The sequence below is a fragment of the Ascaphus truei genome, chromosome 14 (assembly GCF_040206685.1).
Source record: "Ascaphus truei isolate aAscTru1 chromosome 14, aAscTru1.hap1, whole genome shotgun sequence".
In the NCBI taxonomy this organism is placed as follows: domain Eukaryota; kingdom Metazoa; phylum Chordata; class Amphibia; order Anura; family Ascaphidae; genus Ascaphus; species Ascaphus truei.
In genome coordinates this window covers 15,985,657-15,997,870 of record NC_134496.1, presented here as the reverse complement: position 1 = coordinate 15,997,870, position 12,214 = coordinate 15,985,657, and the positions used below count along the sequence as shown (strand labels likewise).

Below are 12,214 nucleotides of genomic sequence, written 5' to 3'. Positions count from 1 at the left end.
GTGTGTGTATATGTGTGTGTATAGTGTGTGTGTGTATGTGTGAGTAGTGTGAGTATGTGTGTGTGTGTATGTATGTGTGTCATGTGTATATATGTGTGTATGTATGTGTGTGTGTATGTGTGTGTGTATGTGTGTGTGTGTGGGGGGGGGTGGACGGCACCACGACCAGATCCCGCCCCTCCCCCTCCCCCTCCTGCCCCCCTCCCCTCTCCTCCCTCCCCGCTCCTCCCTCCCCCCTCCCCTTCCCCTCTCCCCTCCTCCCTTCCCTCCTCCCTTCCTCCCCCCTCCTCCCCCCCCTCCTCTCCCTCCTCCCCCCCCTCCTCTCCCTCCTCCCCCCCCTCCTCTCCCTCCTCCCCCCTCCTCCCCCCCCTCCCCCTCCTCCTCCCCCTCCCTCCTCCCCCCTCCCTCCCCCCTCTCCCTCCTCCCCCCCTCCCCCCCCTCCCTCCTCCCCCCCTCCCCCCCCTCCCTCCTCCCCCCCTCCCCCCCCCTCCCCCTCCCTCCTCCCCCTCCCCCTCCCTCCTCCCCCTCCCCCTCCCTCCTCCCCCTCCCCCTCCCTCCTCCCCCTCCCCCTCCCCCCCTCCTCCCCCCTCCCCCCTCCCCTCCCCTCCCCTCCCCCCTCCCCCCCCCTCCCCCCCCTCCCCCCCCCCTCCCCCCCCTCTCCCCCCTCCCCCCCCCTCCCCCCTCCCCCCCCCTCCTCCTCCCCCTCCCCCCCCTCCTCCCCTCCCCCCCCTCCTCCCCCTCTCCCCCCCCTCCTCCCCTCTCCCCCCCCTCCTCCCCCTCTCCCCCCCCTCTCCCCTCTCCCCTCTCCCCCCCCCTCCTCCCCTCTCCCCCCCCCTCCTCCCCTCTCCCCCCCCCTCCTCCCCTCTCCCCCCCCCCTCCCCCTCCCCCTCCCTCCCCTCCTCCCCCTCCCCCCTCCTCCCCCTCCCCCCCTCCCCCCCCCCTCCCCCCCCTCCCCCCCCTCCCCCCCCTCCTCCCCCCCCTCCTCCCCTCCTCCCCCCCTCCCCCCTCCTCCCTCCTCCCCCCCCCCCCTCCCCCCTCCTCCCCCCCCTCCTCCCCCTCCCTCCCCCCCCTCCTCCCCTCCTCCCCCCCCCTCCTCCCCTCCTCCCCCCCCTCCTCCCCTCCTCCCCTCCTCCCCCCCCTCCTCCCCTCCTCCCCCCTCCCCCCCTCCTCCCCTCCTCCCCCCCTCCTCCCCTCCTCCCTCCTCCCCCCCCTCCTCCCCTCCTCCCCTCCTCCCCTCCTCCCCCCCTCCTCCCCTCCTCCCCTCCTCCCCCCCTCCTCCCCCCCCTCCTCCCCCTCCTCCTCCCCCTCCTCCCCCTCCTCTCCCCCTCCTCCTCCCCTCCTCCTCCCCCCCCCTCCTCCCCCCTCCTCCTCCTCCTCCCCCTCCTCCTCCCCCTCCTCCCCCTCCCTCCTCCCCCTCCCTCCTCCCCCCCTCCCTCCTCCCCCTCCCCCCCTCCCCTCCTCCCTCCTCCCCCTCCCCCCCCTCCCTCCCTCCCTCCCCCCCTCCCTCCCTCCCCCTCCCCCCCCTCCTCCCTCCTCCCCTCCTCCCCTCCCCCCCCCCTCCCTCCTCCCCCTCCCCCCCCCTCCCCCTCCCCCCCCCCTCCCCCTCCCCCCCCCTCCCCCTCCCCCCCCCTCCCTCCTCCCCCCCCCTCCCTCCTCCCCCTCCCCCCCCCTCCCCCTCCCCCCCCCTCCCTCCTCCCCCTCCCCCCCCCCTCCTCCCCCTCCCCCCCCCTCCCTCCTCCCCCTCCCCCCCCCCTCCCTCCTCCCCCTCCCCCCCCCTCCCTCCTCCCCCTCCCCCCCCCTCCCTCCTCCCCCTCCCCCCCCCTCCCTCCTCCCCCTCCCCCCCCTCCCTCCTCCCCCTCCCCCCCCCTCCCTCCTCCCCCTCCCCCCCCTCCCTCCTCCCCCTCCCCCCCCTCCCTCCTCCCCCTCCCACCCCCTCCCTCCTCCCCCTCCCCCCCCCTCCCTCCTCCCCCTCCCCCCCCCTCCCTCCTCCCCCTCCCCCCCCCTCCCTCCTCCCCCTTCCCCCCCCCTCCCTCCTCCCCTTCCCCCCCCCTCCCTCCTCCCCCTTCCCCCCCTCCCTCCTCCCCCTTCCCCCCCCTCCCTCCCCCCTTCCCCCCCCTCCCTCCTCCCCCTCCCCCCCCCTCCCTCCTCCCCCTCCCCCCCCCTCCCTCCTCCCCCTCCCCCCCTCCCTCCTCCCCCTCCCTCCTCCTCCCCCTCCCTCCGGTTTGGCAATACTGACATTTTCTTTCGTTATGCCAATAAAGCTTATTTGATTTGAATTTGCCGCTGTAATATACCCAGTGACCACAGGGTGTCACCGCTACTGTATGATACCCATAGTGATATACAGGTGTAATATACACAGTGACCACAGGGTGTCACCATCACTGCATTAATACATTGCAGCTGTAATACTCCCTCTCTCTCTCTCCAGGGAAAAACATGTCGCTCGTGTTGGGCTTTTGCCACTGTGGGTAACATTGAGGCACAGTGGGGGATTCTAGGGCTTCCTAAAAATTTATCCGTGCAGCGTAAGTATCCCCCTGCCCCATGACTCTCTCTGTGCCTCTCACTGCCTCTCTCTGCCTCTTTCTGCCTCTCACTGTCTCGCTCTGTCTCTCTCTGCCTCTCACTGTCTCTCACTGTCTCTCTCTGCCTCTCACTGTCTCGCTCTGTCTCTCTCTGCCTCTCAATGTCTCTCACTGTCTATCTCTGCCTCTCACTGTCTCTCTCTGTGCCCCTCTATGTCTCTCTGTGCCCCTCTCACTGTCTCTCTCTGTCCCTCTCACTGTCTCTCTCTGTGCCTCTCACTGTCTCTCTCTGTGTCTCTCTCTGTCTCTCTCTGTGCCCCTCTCTCTGTCTCTCTCTGTGCCTCTCACTGTCTCGCTTTGTCTCTCTCTGTCTCTCACTGTGTCTCTCTGCCTCTCTCTGTGCCCCTCCCTGTCTCTCTGTGCCCCTCTCTGTGCCCCTCTCACTGTCTCTCTCTGTGCCTCTCACTGTCTCTCTCTGTGCCTCTCACTGTCTCTCTCTGTGCCTCTCACTGTCTCTCTCTGTGCCCCTCTCACTGTCTCTCTCTGTGCTTCTCACTGTCTCTGTGTCTGTCACTGTCTCTCTCTGTGCCTCCCACTATCTCTCTCTGTGCCCCTCTCACTGTCTCTCTCTGTGCTTCTCACTGTCTCTGTGTCTGTCACTGTCTCTCTCTGTGCCTCCCACTATCTCTCTGTGCCTCTCTCTGTGCCTCTCTCTGTGCCTCTCACTGTCTCTCTCTGTGCCTCTCACTGTCTCTCTCTGTGCCCCTCTCACTGTCTCTCTCTGTGCCCCTCTCACTGTCTCTCTCTGTGCCCCTCTCACTGTCTCTCTCTGTGCCCCTCTCACTGTCTCTCTCTGTGCCTCTCACTGTCTCTCTCTGTGCCTCTCACTGTCTCTCTCTGTGCCCCTCTCTGTCTCTCTCTGTGCCCCTCACTGTCTCTCTATGTGCCTCTCTCTGTCTCTCTCTGTGCCCCTCACTGTCTCTCTCTGTGCCCCTCACTGTCTCTCTGTGCCCCTCACTGTCTCTCTGTGCCCCTCTCTGTGCCTCTCACTGTCTCTCTCTGTGTCCCTCACTGTCTCTCTCTGTGCCCCTCACTGTCTCTCTGTGCCCCTCACTGTCTCTCTGTGCCCTTCACTGTCCCTCTCTGTGTTCCTCACTGTCTCTCTCTGTGCCTCTCACTGTCTCTGTGCCTCTCACTGTCTCTCTCTGTGTCTCTCTCTGTCTCTCTGTGCCCCTCTCTCTGTCTCTCTCTGTGCCTCTCACTGTCTCGCTTTGTCTCTCTCTGTCTCTCACTGTGTCTCTCTGCCTCTCTCTGTGCCCCTCCCTGTCTCTCTGTGCCCCTCTCTGTGCCCCTCTCACTGTCTCTCTCTGTGCCTCTCACTGTCTCTCTCTGTGCCTCTCACTGTCTCTCTCTGTGCCCCTCTCACTGTCTCTCTCTGTGCTTCTCACTGTCTCTGTGTCTGTCACTGTCTCTCTCTGTGCCTCCCACTATCTCTCTGTGCCTCTCTCTGTGCCTATCTCTGTGCCTCTCACTGTCTCTCTCTGTGCCTCTCACTGTCTCTCTCTGTGCCTCTCACTATCTCTCTCTGTGCCCCTCTCACTGTCTCTCTCTGTGCCCCTCTCACTGTCTCTCTCTGTGCCCCTCTCACTGTCTCTCTCTGTGCCCCTCTCACTGTCTCTCTCTGTGCCTCTCACTGTCTCTCTCTGTGCCTCTCACTGTCTCTCTCTGTGCCTCTCACTGTCTCTCTCTGTGCCCCTCTCTGTCTCTCTCTGTGCCCCTCACTGTCTCTCTCTGTGCCCCTCACTGTCTCTGTGCCTCCCACTGTCTCTCTGTGCCTCTCACTGTCTCTCTCTGTGCCTCTCACTGTCTCTCTCTGTGCCTCTCACTGTCTCTCTCTGTGCCCCTCTCACTGTCTCTCTCTGTGCTTTTCACTGTCTCTCTGTGCCCCTCTCACTGTCTCTCTCTGTGCCCCTCACTGTCTCTCTGTGCCCCTCACTGTCTCTCTGTGCCCCTCTCTGTGCCTCTCACTGTCTCTCTCTGTGTCCCTCACTGTCTCTCTCTGTGCCCCTCACTGTCTCTCTGTGCCCCTCACTGTCTCTCTGTGCCCTTCACTGTCCCTCTCTGTGTCCCTCACTGTCTCTCTCTGTGCCTCTCACTGTCTCTGTGCCTCTCACTGTCTCTCTCTGTGTCTCTCTCTGTCTCTCTGTGCCCCTCTCTCTGTCTCTCTCTGTGCCTCTCACTGTCTCGCTTTGTCTCTCTCTGTCTCTCACTGTGTCTCTCTGCCTCTCTCTGTGCCCCTCCCTGTCTCTCTGTGCCCCTCTCTGTGCCCCTCTCACTGTCTCTCTCTGTGCCTCTCACTGTCTCTCTCTGTGCCTCTCACTGTCTCTCTCTGTGCCCCTCTCACTGTCTCTCTCTGTGCTTCTCACTGTCTCTGTGTCTGTCACTGTCTCTCTCTGTGCCTCCCACTATCTCTCTGTGCCTCTCTCTGTGCCTCTCTCTGTGCCTATCTCTGTGCCTCTCACTGTCTCTCTCTGTGCCTCTCACTGTCTCTCTCTGTGCCTCTCACTGTCTCTCTCTGTGCCCCTCTCACTGTCTCTCTCTGTGCCCCTCTCACTGTCTCTCTCTGTGCCCCTCTCACTGTCTCTCTCTGTGCCCCTCTCACTGTCTCTCTCTGTGCCTCTCACTGTCTCTCTCTGTGCCTCTCACTGTCTCTCTCTGTGCCTCTCACTGTCTCTCTCTGTGCCCCTCTCTGTCTCTCTCTGTGCCCCTCACTGTCTCTCTCTGTGCCCCTCACTGTCTCTGTGCCTCCCACTGTCTCTCTGTGCCTCTCACTGTCTCTCTCTGTGCCTCTCACTGTCTCTCTCTGTGCCTCTCACTGTCTCTCTCTGTGCCCCTCTCACTGTCTCTCTCTGTGCTTTTCACTGTCTCTCTGTGCCCCTCTCACTGTCTCTCTCTGTGCCCCTCTCACTGTCTCTCTCTGTGCCTCTCACTGTCTCTCTCTGTGCCTCTCACTGTCTCTCTGTGCCTCTCACTGTCTCTCTCTGTGCCCCTCTCTGTCTCTCTCTGTGCCCCTCTCACTGTCTCTCTCTGTGCCCCTCTCTCTGTCTCTCTCTGTGCCCCTCACTGTCTCTCTCTGTGCCCCTCACTGTCTCTCTCTGTGCCCCTCACTGTCTCTCTCTGTGCCCCTCACTGTCTCTCTGTGCCCCTCACTGTCTCTCTGTGCCCCTCACTGTCTCTCTGTGCCCCTCTCTGTGCCTCTCACTGTCTCTCTCTGTGCCCCTCACTGTCTCTCTCTGTGCCCCTCACTGTCTCTCTGTGCCCCTCACTGTCTCTCTGTGCCCCTCACTGTCTCTCTGTGCCCTTCACTGTCCCTCTCTGTGTCCCTCACTGTCTCTCTCTGTGCCTCTCACTGTCTCTGTGCCTCTCACTGTCTCTCTCTGTGTCTCTCTCTGTCTCTCTCTGTGCCCCTCTCTCTGTCTCTCTCTGTGCCTCTCACTGTCTCGCTTTGTCTCTCTCTGTCTCTCACTGTCTCTCTGCCTCTCTCAGTGCCCCTCCCTGTCTCTCTGTGCCCCTCTCTGTGCCCCTCTCACTGTCTCTCTCTGTGCCTCTCACTGTCTCTCTCTGTGCCTCTCACTGTCTCTCTCTGTGCCCCTCTCACTGTCTCTCTCTGTGCTTCTCACTGTCTCTGTGTCTGTCACTGTCTCTCTCTGTGCCTCCCACTATCTCTCTGTGCCTCTCTCTGTGCCTATCTCTGTGCCTCTCACTGTCTCTCTGTGCCTCTCACTGTCTCTCTCTGTGCCTCTCACTGTCTCTCTCTGTGCCCCTCTCACTGTCTCTCTCTGTGCCCCTCTCACTGTCTCTCTCTGTGCCCCTCTCACTGTCTCTCTCTGTGCCCCTCTCACTGTCTCTCTCTGTGCCCCTCTCACTGTCTCTCTCTGTGCCTCTCACTGTCTCTCTCTGTGCCTCTCACTGTCTCTCTCTGTGTCTCTCTCTGTGCCCCTCTCTGTCTCTCTCTGTGCCCCTCACTGTCTCTCTCTGTGCCCCTCACTGTCTCTGTGCCTCCCACTGTCTCTCTGTGCCTCTCACTGTCTCTCTCTGTGCCTCTCACTGTCTCTCTCTGTGCCTCTCACTGTCTCTCTCTGTGCCCCTCTCACTGTCTCTCTCTGTGCCTTTCACTGTCTCTCTGTGCCTCTCACTGTCTCTCTCTGTGCCCCTCTCACTGTCTCTCTCTGTGCCCCTCTCACTGTCTCTCTCTGTGCCTCTCACTGTCTCTCTCTGTGCCTCTCACTGTCTCTCTCTGTGCCCCTCTCTGTCTCTCTCTGTGCCCCTCTCTGTCTCTCTCTGTGCCCCTCTCACTGTCTCTCTCTGTGCCTCTCACTGTCTCTCTGTGCCTCTCACTGTCTCTCTCTGTGCCCCTCTCTGTCTCTCTCTGTGCCCCTCTCACTGTCTCTCTCTGTGCCCCTCTCACTGTCTCTCTCTGTGCCTCTCACTGTCTCTCTCTGTGCCCCTCTCTGTCTCTCTCTGTGCCTCTCACTGTCTCTGTCTGTGCCTCTCACTGCCTCTCTCTGTGCCTCTCACTGTCTCTCTCTGTGCCCCCCACTGTCTCTCTCTGTGCCCCTCACTGTCTCTCTCTGTGCCCCTCACTGTTTCTCTCTGTGCCCCTCACTGTCTCTCTCTGTGCCTCTCTCTGTCTCTCTCTGTGCCTCTCTCTGTCTCTCTCTGTCTCTCTCTGTGCCTCTCACTGTCTCTCTCTGTGCCCCTCACTGTCTCTCTCTGTGCCCCTCACTGTCTCTCTGTGCCCCTCACTGTCTCTCTGTGCCCCTCACTGTCTCTCTGTGCCCTTCACTGTCCCTCTCTGTGTCCCTCACTGTCTCTCTCTGTGCCTCTCACTGTCTCTGTGCCTCTCACTGTCTCTGGGCCTCTCACTGTCTCTGGGCCTCTCACTGTCTCTCTGTGCCCCTCACTGTCTCTCTGTGCCCCTCACTGTCTCTCTGTGACCCTCTCAGAGCTGATAGACTGCGGGCAGTGTGGTGATGGCTGTAATGGAGGAGACACGTGGGACGCATTTATGACTGTTCTGAGGCAAGGTGAGAGGGAGCGCAGTCTCTGTATATAGGGGTGAGAGGGAGCTCAGTCTCTGTATATAGGGGTGAGAGGGAGCTCAGTCTCTGTATATAGGGGCGAGAGGGAGCTCAGACTCTGTATATAGGGGCGAGAGGGAGCTCAGTCTCTGTATATAGGGGCGAGAGGGAGCTCAGTCTCTGTATATAGGGGCGAGAGGGAGTTCAGACTCTGTATATAGGGGTGAGAAGGAGCTGAGTCTCTGTATATAGGGGTGAGAGGGAGCGCAGTCTCTGTATATAGGGGTGAGAGGGAGCGCAGTCTCTATATAGAGGTGAGAGGGAGCGCAGTCTCTGTATTTAGGGGTGAGAGGGAGCTCGGTCTCTGTATATAGGGGCAAGAGGGAGCTCGGTCTCTGTATATAGGGGCGAGAGGGAGCTCGGTCTCTGTATATAGGGGCGAGAGGGAGCTCGGCCTCTGTATATAGGGGCGAGGGGGAGCTCGGTCTCTGTATATAGGGGCGAGAGGGAGCTCGGTCTCTGTATATAGGGGCGAGAGGGAGCTTGGTCTCTGTATATAGGGGCGAGAGGGAGCTCGGTCTCTGTATATAGGGACGAGAGGGAGCTCGGTCTCTGTATATAGGGGCGAGAGGGAGCTCGGTCTCTGTATATAGGGGTGAGAGGGAGTTCGGTCTCTGTATATAGGGGCGAGAGGGAGCTCAGTCTCTGTATATAGGGGCGAGAGGGAGCTCAGTCTCTGTATATAGGGGCGAGAGGGAGCTCAGTCTCTGTATATAGGGGCGAGAGGGAGCTCAGTCTCTGTATATAGGGGCGAGAGGGAGTTCAGTCTCTGTATATAGCAGCGAGAGGGAGCTCAGTCTCTGTATATAGGGGCGAGAGGGAGTTCAGTCTCTGTATATAGCAGCGAGAGGGAGCTCAGTCTCTGTATAGAGGGGCGAGAGGGAGCTCAGTCTCTGTATATAGGGGCGAGAGGGAGTTCAGTCTCTGTATATAGGGGCGAGAGGGAGCTCAGTCTCTGTATATAGGGGCGAGAGGGAGCTCAGTCTGTATATAGCAGCGAGAGGGAGCTCAGTCTCTGTATATAGGGGCGAGAGGGAGTTCAGTCTCTGTATATAGCAGCGAGAGGGAGCTCGGTCTCTGTATATAGGGGCGAGAGGGAGCTCAGTCTCTGTTTATAGGGGCGAGAGGGAGCTCAGTCTCTGTATAGAGGGGCGAGAGGGAGCTCAGTCTCTGTATATAGGGGTGAGAGGGAGTTCAGTCTCTGTATATAGCAGCGAGAGGGAGCTCAGTCTCTGTATATAGGGGCGAGAGGGAGCTCAGTCTCTGTATATAGGGGCGAGAGGGAGTTCAATCTCTGTATATAGGGGCGAAAGGGAGCTCAGTCTCTGTATATAGGGGCGAGAGGGAGCTCAGTCTCTGTATATAGCAGCAAGAGGGAGCTCAGTCTCTGTATATAGGGGCGAAAGGGAGCTCAGTCTCTGTATATAGGGGCAAGAGGGAGCTCAGTCTCTGTATATAGGGGCGAGAGGGAGTTCAGTCTCTGTATATAGGGGCGAGAGGGAGCTCAGTCTCTGTATATAGGGGCGAGAGGGAGCTCAGTCTGTATATAGCAGCGAGAGGGAGCTCAGTCTCTGTATATAGGGGCGAGAGGGAGTTCAGTCTCTGTATATAGCAGCGAGAGGGAGCTCGGTCTCTGTATATAGGGGCGAGAGGGAGCTCAGTCTCTGTTTATAGGGGCGAGAGGGAGCTCAGTCTCTGTATAGAGGGGCGAGAGGGAGCTCAGTCTCTGTATATAGGGGTGAGAGGGAGTTCAGTCTCTGTATATAGCAGCGAGAGGGAGCTCAGTCTCTGTATATAGGGGCGAGAGGGAGCTCAGTCTCTGTATATAGGGGCGAGAGGGAGTTCAATCTCTGTATATAGGGGCGAAAGGGAGCTCAGTCTCTGTATATAGGGGCGAGAGGGAGCTCAGTCTCTGTATATAGCAGCAAGAGGGAGCTCAGTCTCTGTATATAGGGGCGAAAGGGAGCTCAGTCTCTGTATATAGGGGCAAGAGGGAGCTCAGTCTCTGTATATAGGGGCGAGAGGGAGTTCAGTCTCTGTATATAGGGGCGAGAGGGAGCTCAGTCTCTGTATATAGCAGCGAGGGGGAGCTCGGTCTCTGTATATAGGGGCGAGAGGGAGCTCGGTCTCTGTATATAGGGGCGAGAGGGAGCTCGGTCTCTGTATATAGGGGCGAGAGGGAGCTCGGTCTCTGTATATAGGGACGAGAGGGAGCTCGGTCTCTGTATATAGGGGCGAGAGGGAGCTCGGTCTCTGTATATAGGGGTGAGAGGGAGCTCGGTCTCTGTATATAGGGGCGAGAGGGAGCTCGGTCTCTGTATATAGGGGCGAGAGGGAGCTCAGTCTCTGTATATAGGGGCGAGAGGGAGCTCAGTCTCTGTATATAGGGGCGAGAGGGAGTTCAGTCTCTGTATATAGCAGCGAGAGGGAGCTCAGTCTCTGTATATAGGGGCGAGAGGGAGTTCAGTCTCTGTATATAGCAGCGAGAGGGAGCTCAGTCTCTGTATATAGGGGCGAGAGGGAGCTCAGTCTCTGTATATAGGGGCGAGAGGGAGTTCAGTCTCTGTATATAGGGGCGAGAGGGAGCTCAGTCTCTGTATATAGGGGCGAGAGGGAGCTCAGTCTGTATATAGCAGCGAGAGGGAGCTCAGTCTCTGTATATAGGGGCGAGAGGGAGTTCAGTCTCTGTATATAGCAGCGAGAGGGAGCTCGGTCTCTGTATATAGGGGCGAGAGGGAGCTCAGTCTCTGTTTATAGGGGCGAGAGGGAGCTCAGTCTCTGTATAGAGGGGCGAGAGGGAGCTCAGTCTCTGTATATAGGGGTGAGAGGGAGTTCAGTCTCTGTATATAGCAGCGAGAGGGAGCTCAGTCTCTGTATATAGGGGCGAGAGGGAGCTCAGTCTCTGTATATAGGGGCGAGAGGGAGTTCAATCTCTGTATATAGGGGCGAAAGGGAGCTCAGTCTCTGTATATAGGGGTGAGAGGGAGCTCAGTCTCTGTATATAGCAGCAAGAGGGAGCTCAGTCTCTGTATATAGGGGCGAAAGGGAGCTCAGTCTCTGTATATAGGTGCAAGAGGGAGCTCAGTCTCTGTATATAGGGGCGAGAGGGAGTTCAGTCTCTGTATATAGGGGCGAGAGGGAGCTCAGTCTCTGTATATAGGGGCGAGAGGGAGCTCAGTCTGTATATTGCAGCGAGAGGGAGCTCAGTCTCTGTATATAGGGGCGAGAGGGAGTTCAGTCTCTGTATATAGCAGCGAGAGGGAGCTCGGTCTCTGTATATAGGGGCGAGAGGGAGCTCAGTCTCTGTTTATAGGGGCGAGAGGGAGCTCAGTCTCTGTATAGAGGGGCGAGAGGGAGCTCAGTCTCTGTATATAGGGGTGAGAGGGAGTTCAGTCTCTGTATATAGCAGCGAGAGGGAGCTCAGTCTCTGTATATAGGGGCGAGAGGGAGCTCAGTCTCTGTATATAGGGGCGAGAGGGAGTTCAATCTCTGTATATAGGGGCGAAAGGGAGCTCAGTCTCTGTATATAGGGGCGAGAGGGAGCTCAGTCTCTGTATATAGCAGCAAGAGGGAGCTCAGTCTCTGTATATAGGGGCGAAAGGGAGCTCAGTCTCTGTATATAGGGGCGAGAGGGAGTTCAGTCTCTGTATATAGGGGCGAGAGGGAGCTCAGTCTCTGTATATAGGGGCGAGAGGGAGCTCAGTCTGTATATAGCAGCGAGAGGGAGCTCGGTCTCTGTATATAGGGGCGAGAGGGAGCTCAGTCTCTGTTTATAGGGGCGAGAGGGAGCTCAGTCTCTGTATAGAGGGGCGAGAGGGAGCTCAGTCTCTGTATATAGGGGTGAGAGGGAGTTCAGTCTCTGTATATAGCAGCGAGAGGGAGCTCAGTCTCTGTATATAGGGGCGAGAGGGAGCTCGGTCTCTGTATATAGGGGCGAGAGGGAGCTCGGTCTCTGTATATAGGGGTGAGAGGGAGCTCGGTCTCTGTATATAGGGGCGAGAGGGAGCTCAGTCTCTGTATATAGGGGCGAGAGGGAGCTCAGTCTCTGTATATAGGGGCGAGAGGGAGCTCAGTCTCTGTATATAGGGGCGAGAGGGAGTTCAGTCTCTGTATATAGCAGCGAGAGGGAGCTCAGTCTCTGTATATAGGGGCGAGAGGGAGTTCAGTCTCTGTATATAGCAGCGAGAGGGAGCTCAGTCTCTGTATATAGGGGCGAGAGGGAGCTCAGTCTCTGTATATAGGGGCGAGAGGGAGTTCAGTCTCTGTATATAGGGGCGAGAGGGAGCTCAGTCTCTGTATATAGGGGCGAGAGGGAGCTCAGTCTGTATATAGCAGCGAGAGGGAGCTCAGTCTCTGTATATAGGGGCGAGAGGGAGTTCAGTCTCTGTATATAGCAGCGAGAGGGAGCTCGGTCTCTGTATATAGGGGCGAGAGGGAGCTCAGTCTCTGTTTATAGGGGCGAGAGGGAGCTCAGTCTCTGTATAGAGGGGCGAGAGGGAGCTCAGTCTCTGTATATAGGGGTGAGAGGGAGTTCAGTCTCTGTAT

At 58.9% G+C, this 12,214-nt stretch overlaps 1 protein-coding gene across 3 annotated transcripts in view; it reads left to right on the top strand.

Moving 5' to 3' along the window:
- CTSW (cathepsin W) overlaps positions 1 to 12,214 on the top strand; it is a 43,561-nt gene that overhangs the window by 25,218 nt on the left and 6,129 nt on the right. For all 3 annotated transcript variants that reach the window (XM_075569826.1, XM_075569824.1, XM_075569825.1), the window contains exons 5-6: positions 2,432 to 2,528; positions 7,535 to 7,615. In XM_075569826.1, coding sequence (XP_075425941.1) covers positions 2,432 to 2,528; positions 7,535 to 7,615 — 178 coding nt within the window. The remainder of the gene's footprint in view (positions 1 to 2,431; positions 2,529 to 7,534; positions 7,616 to 12,214) is intronic.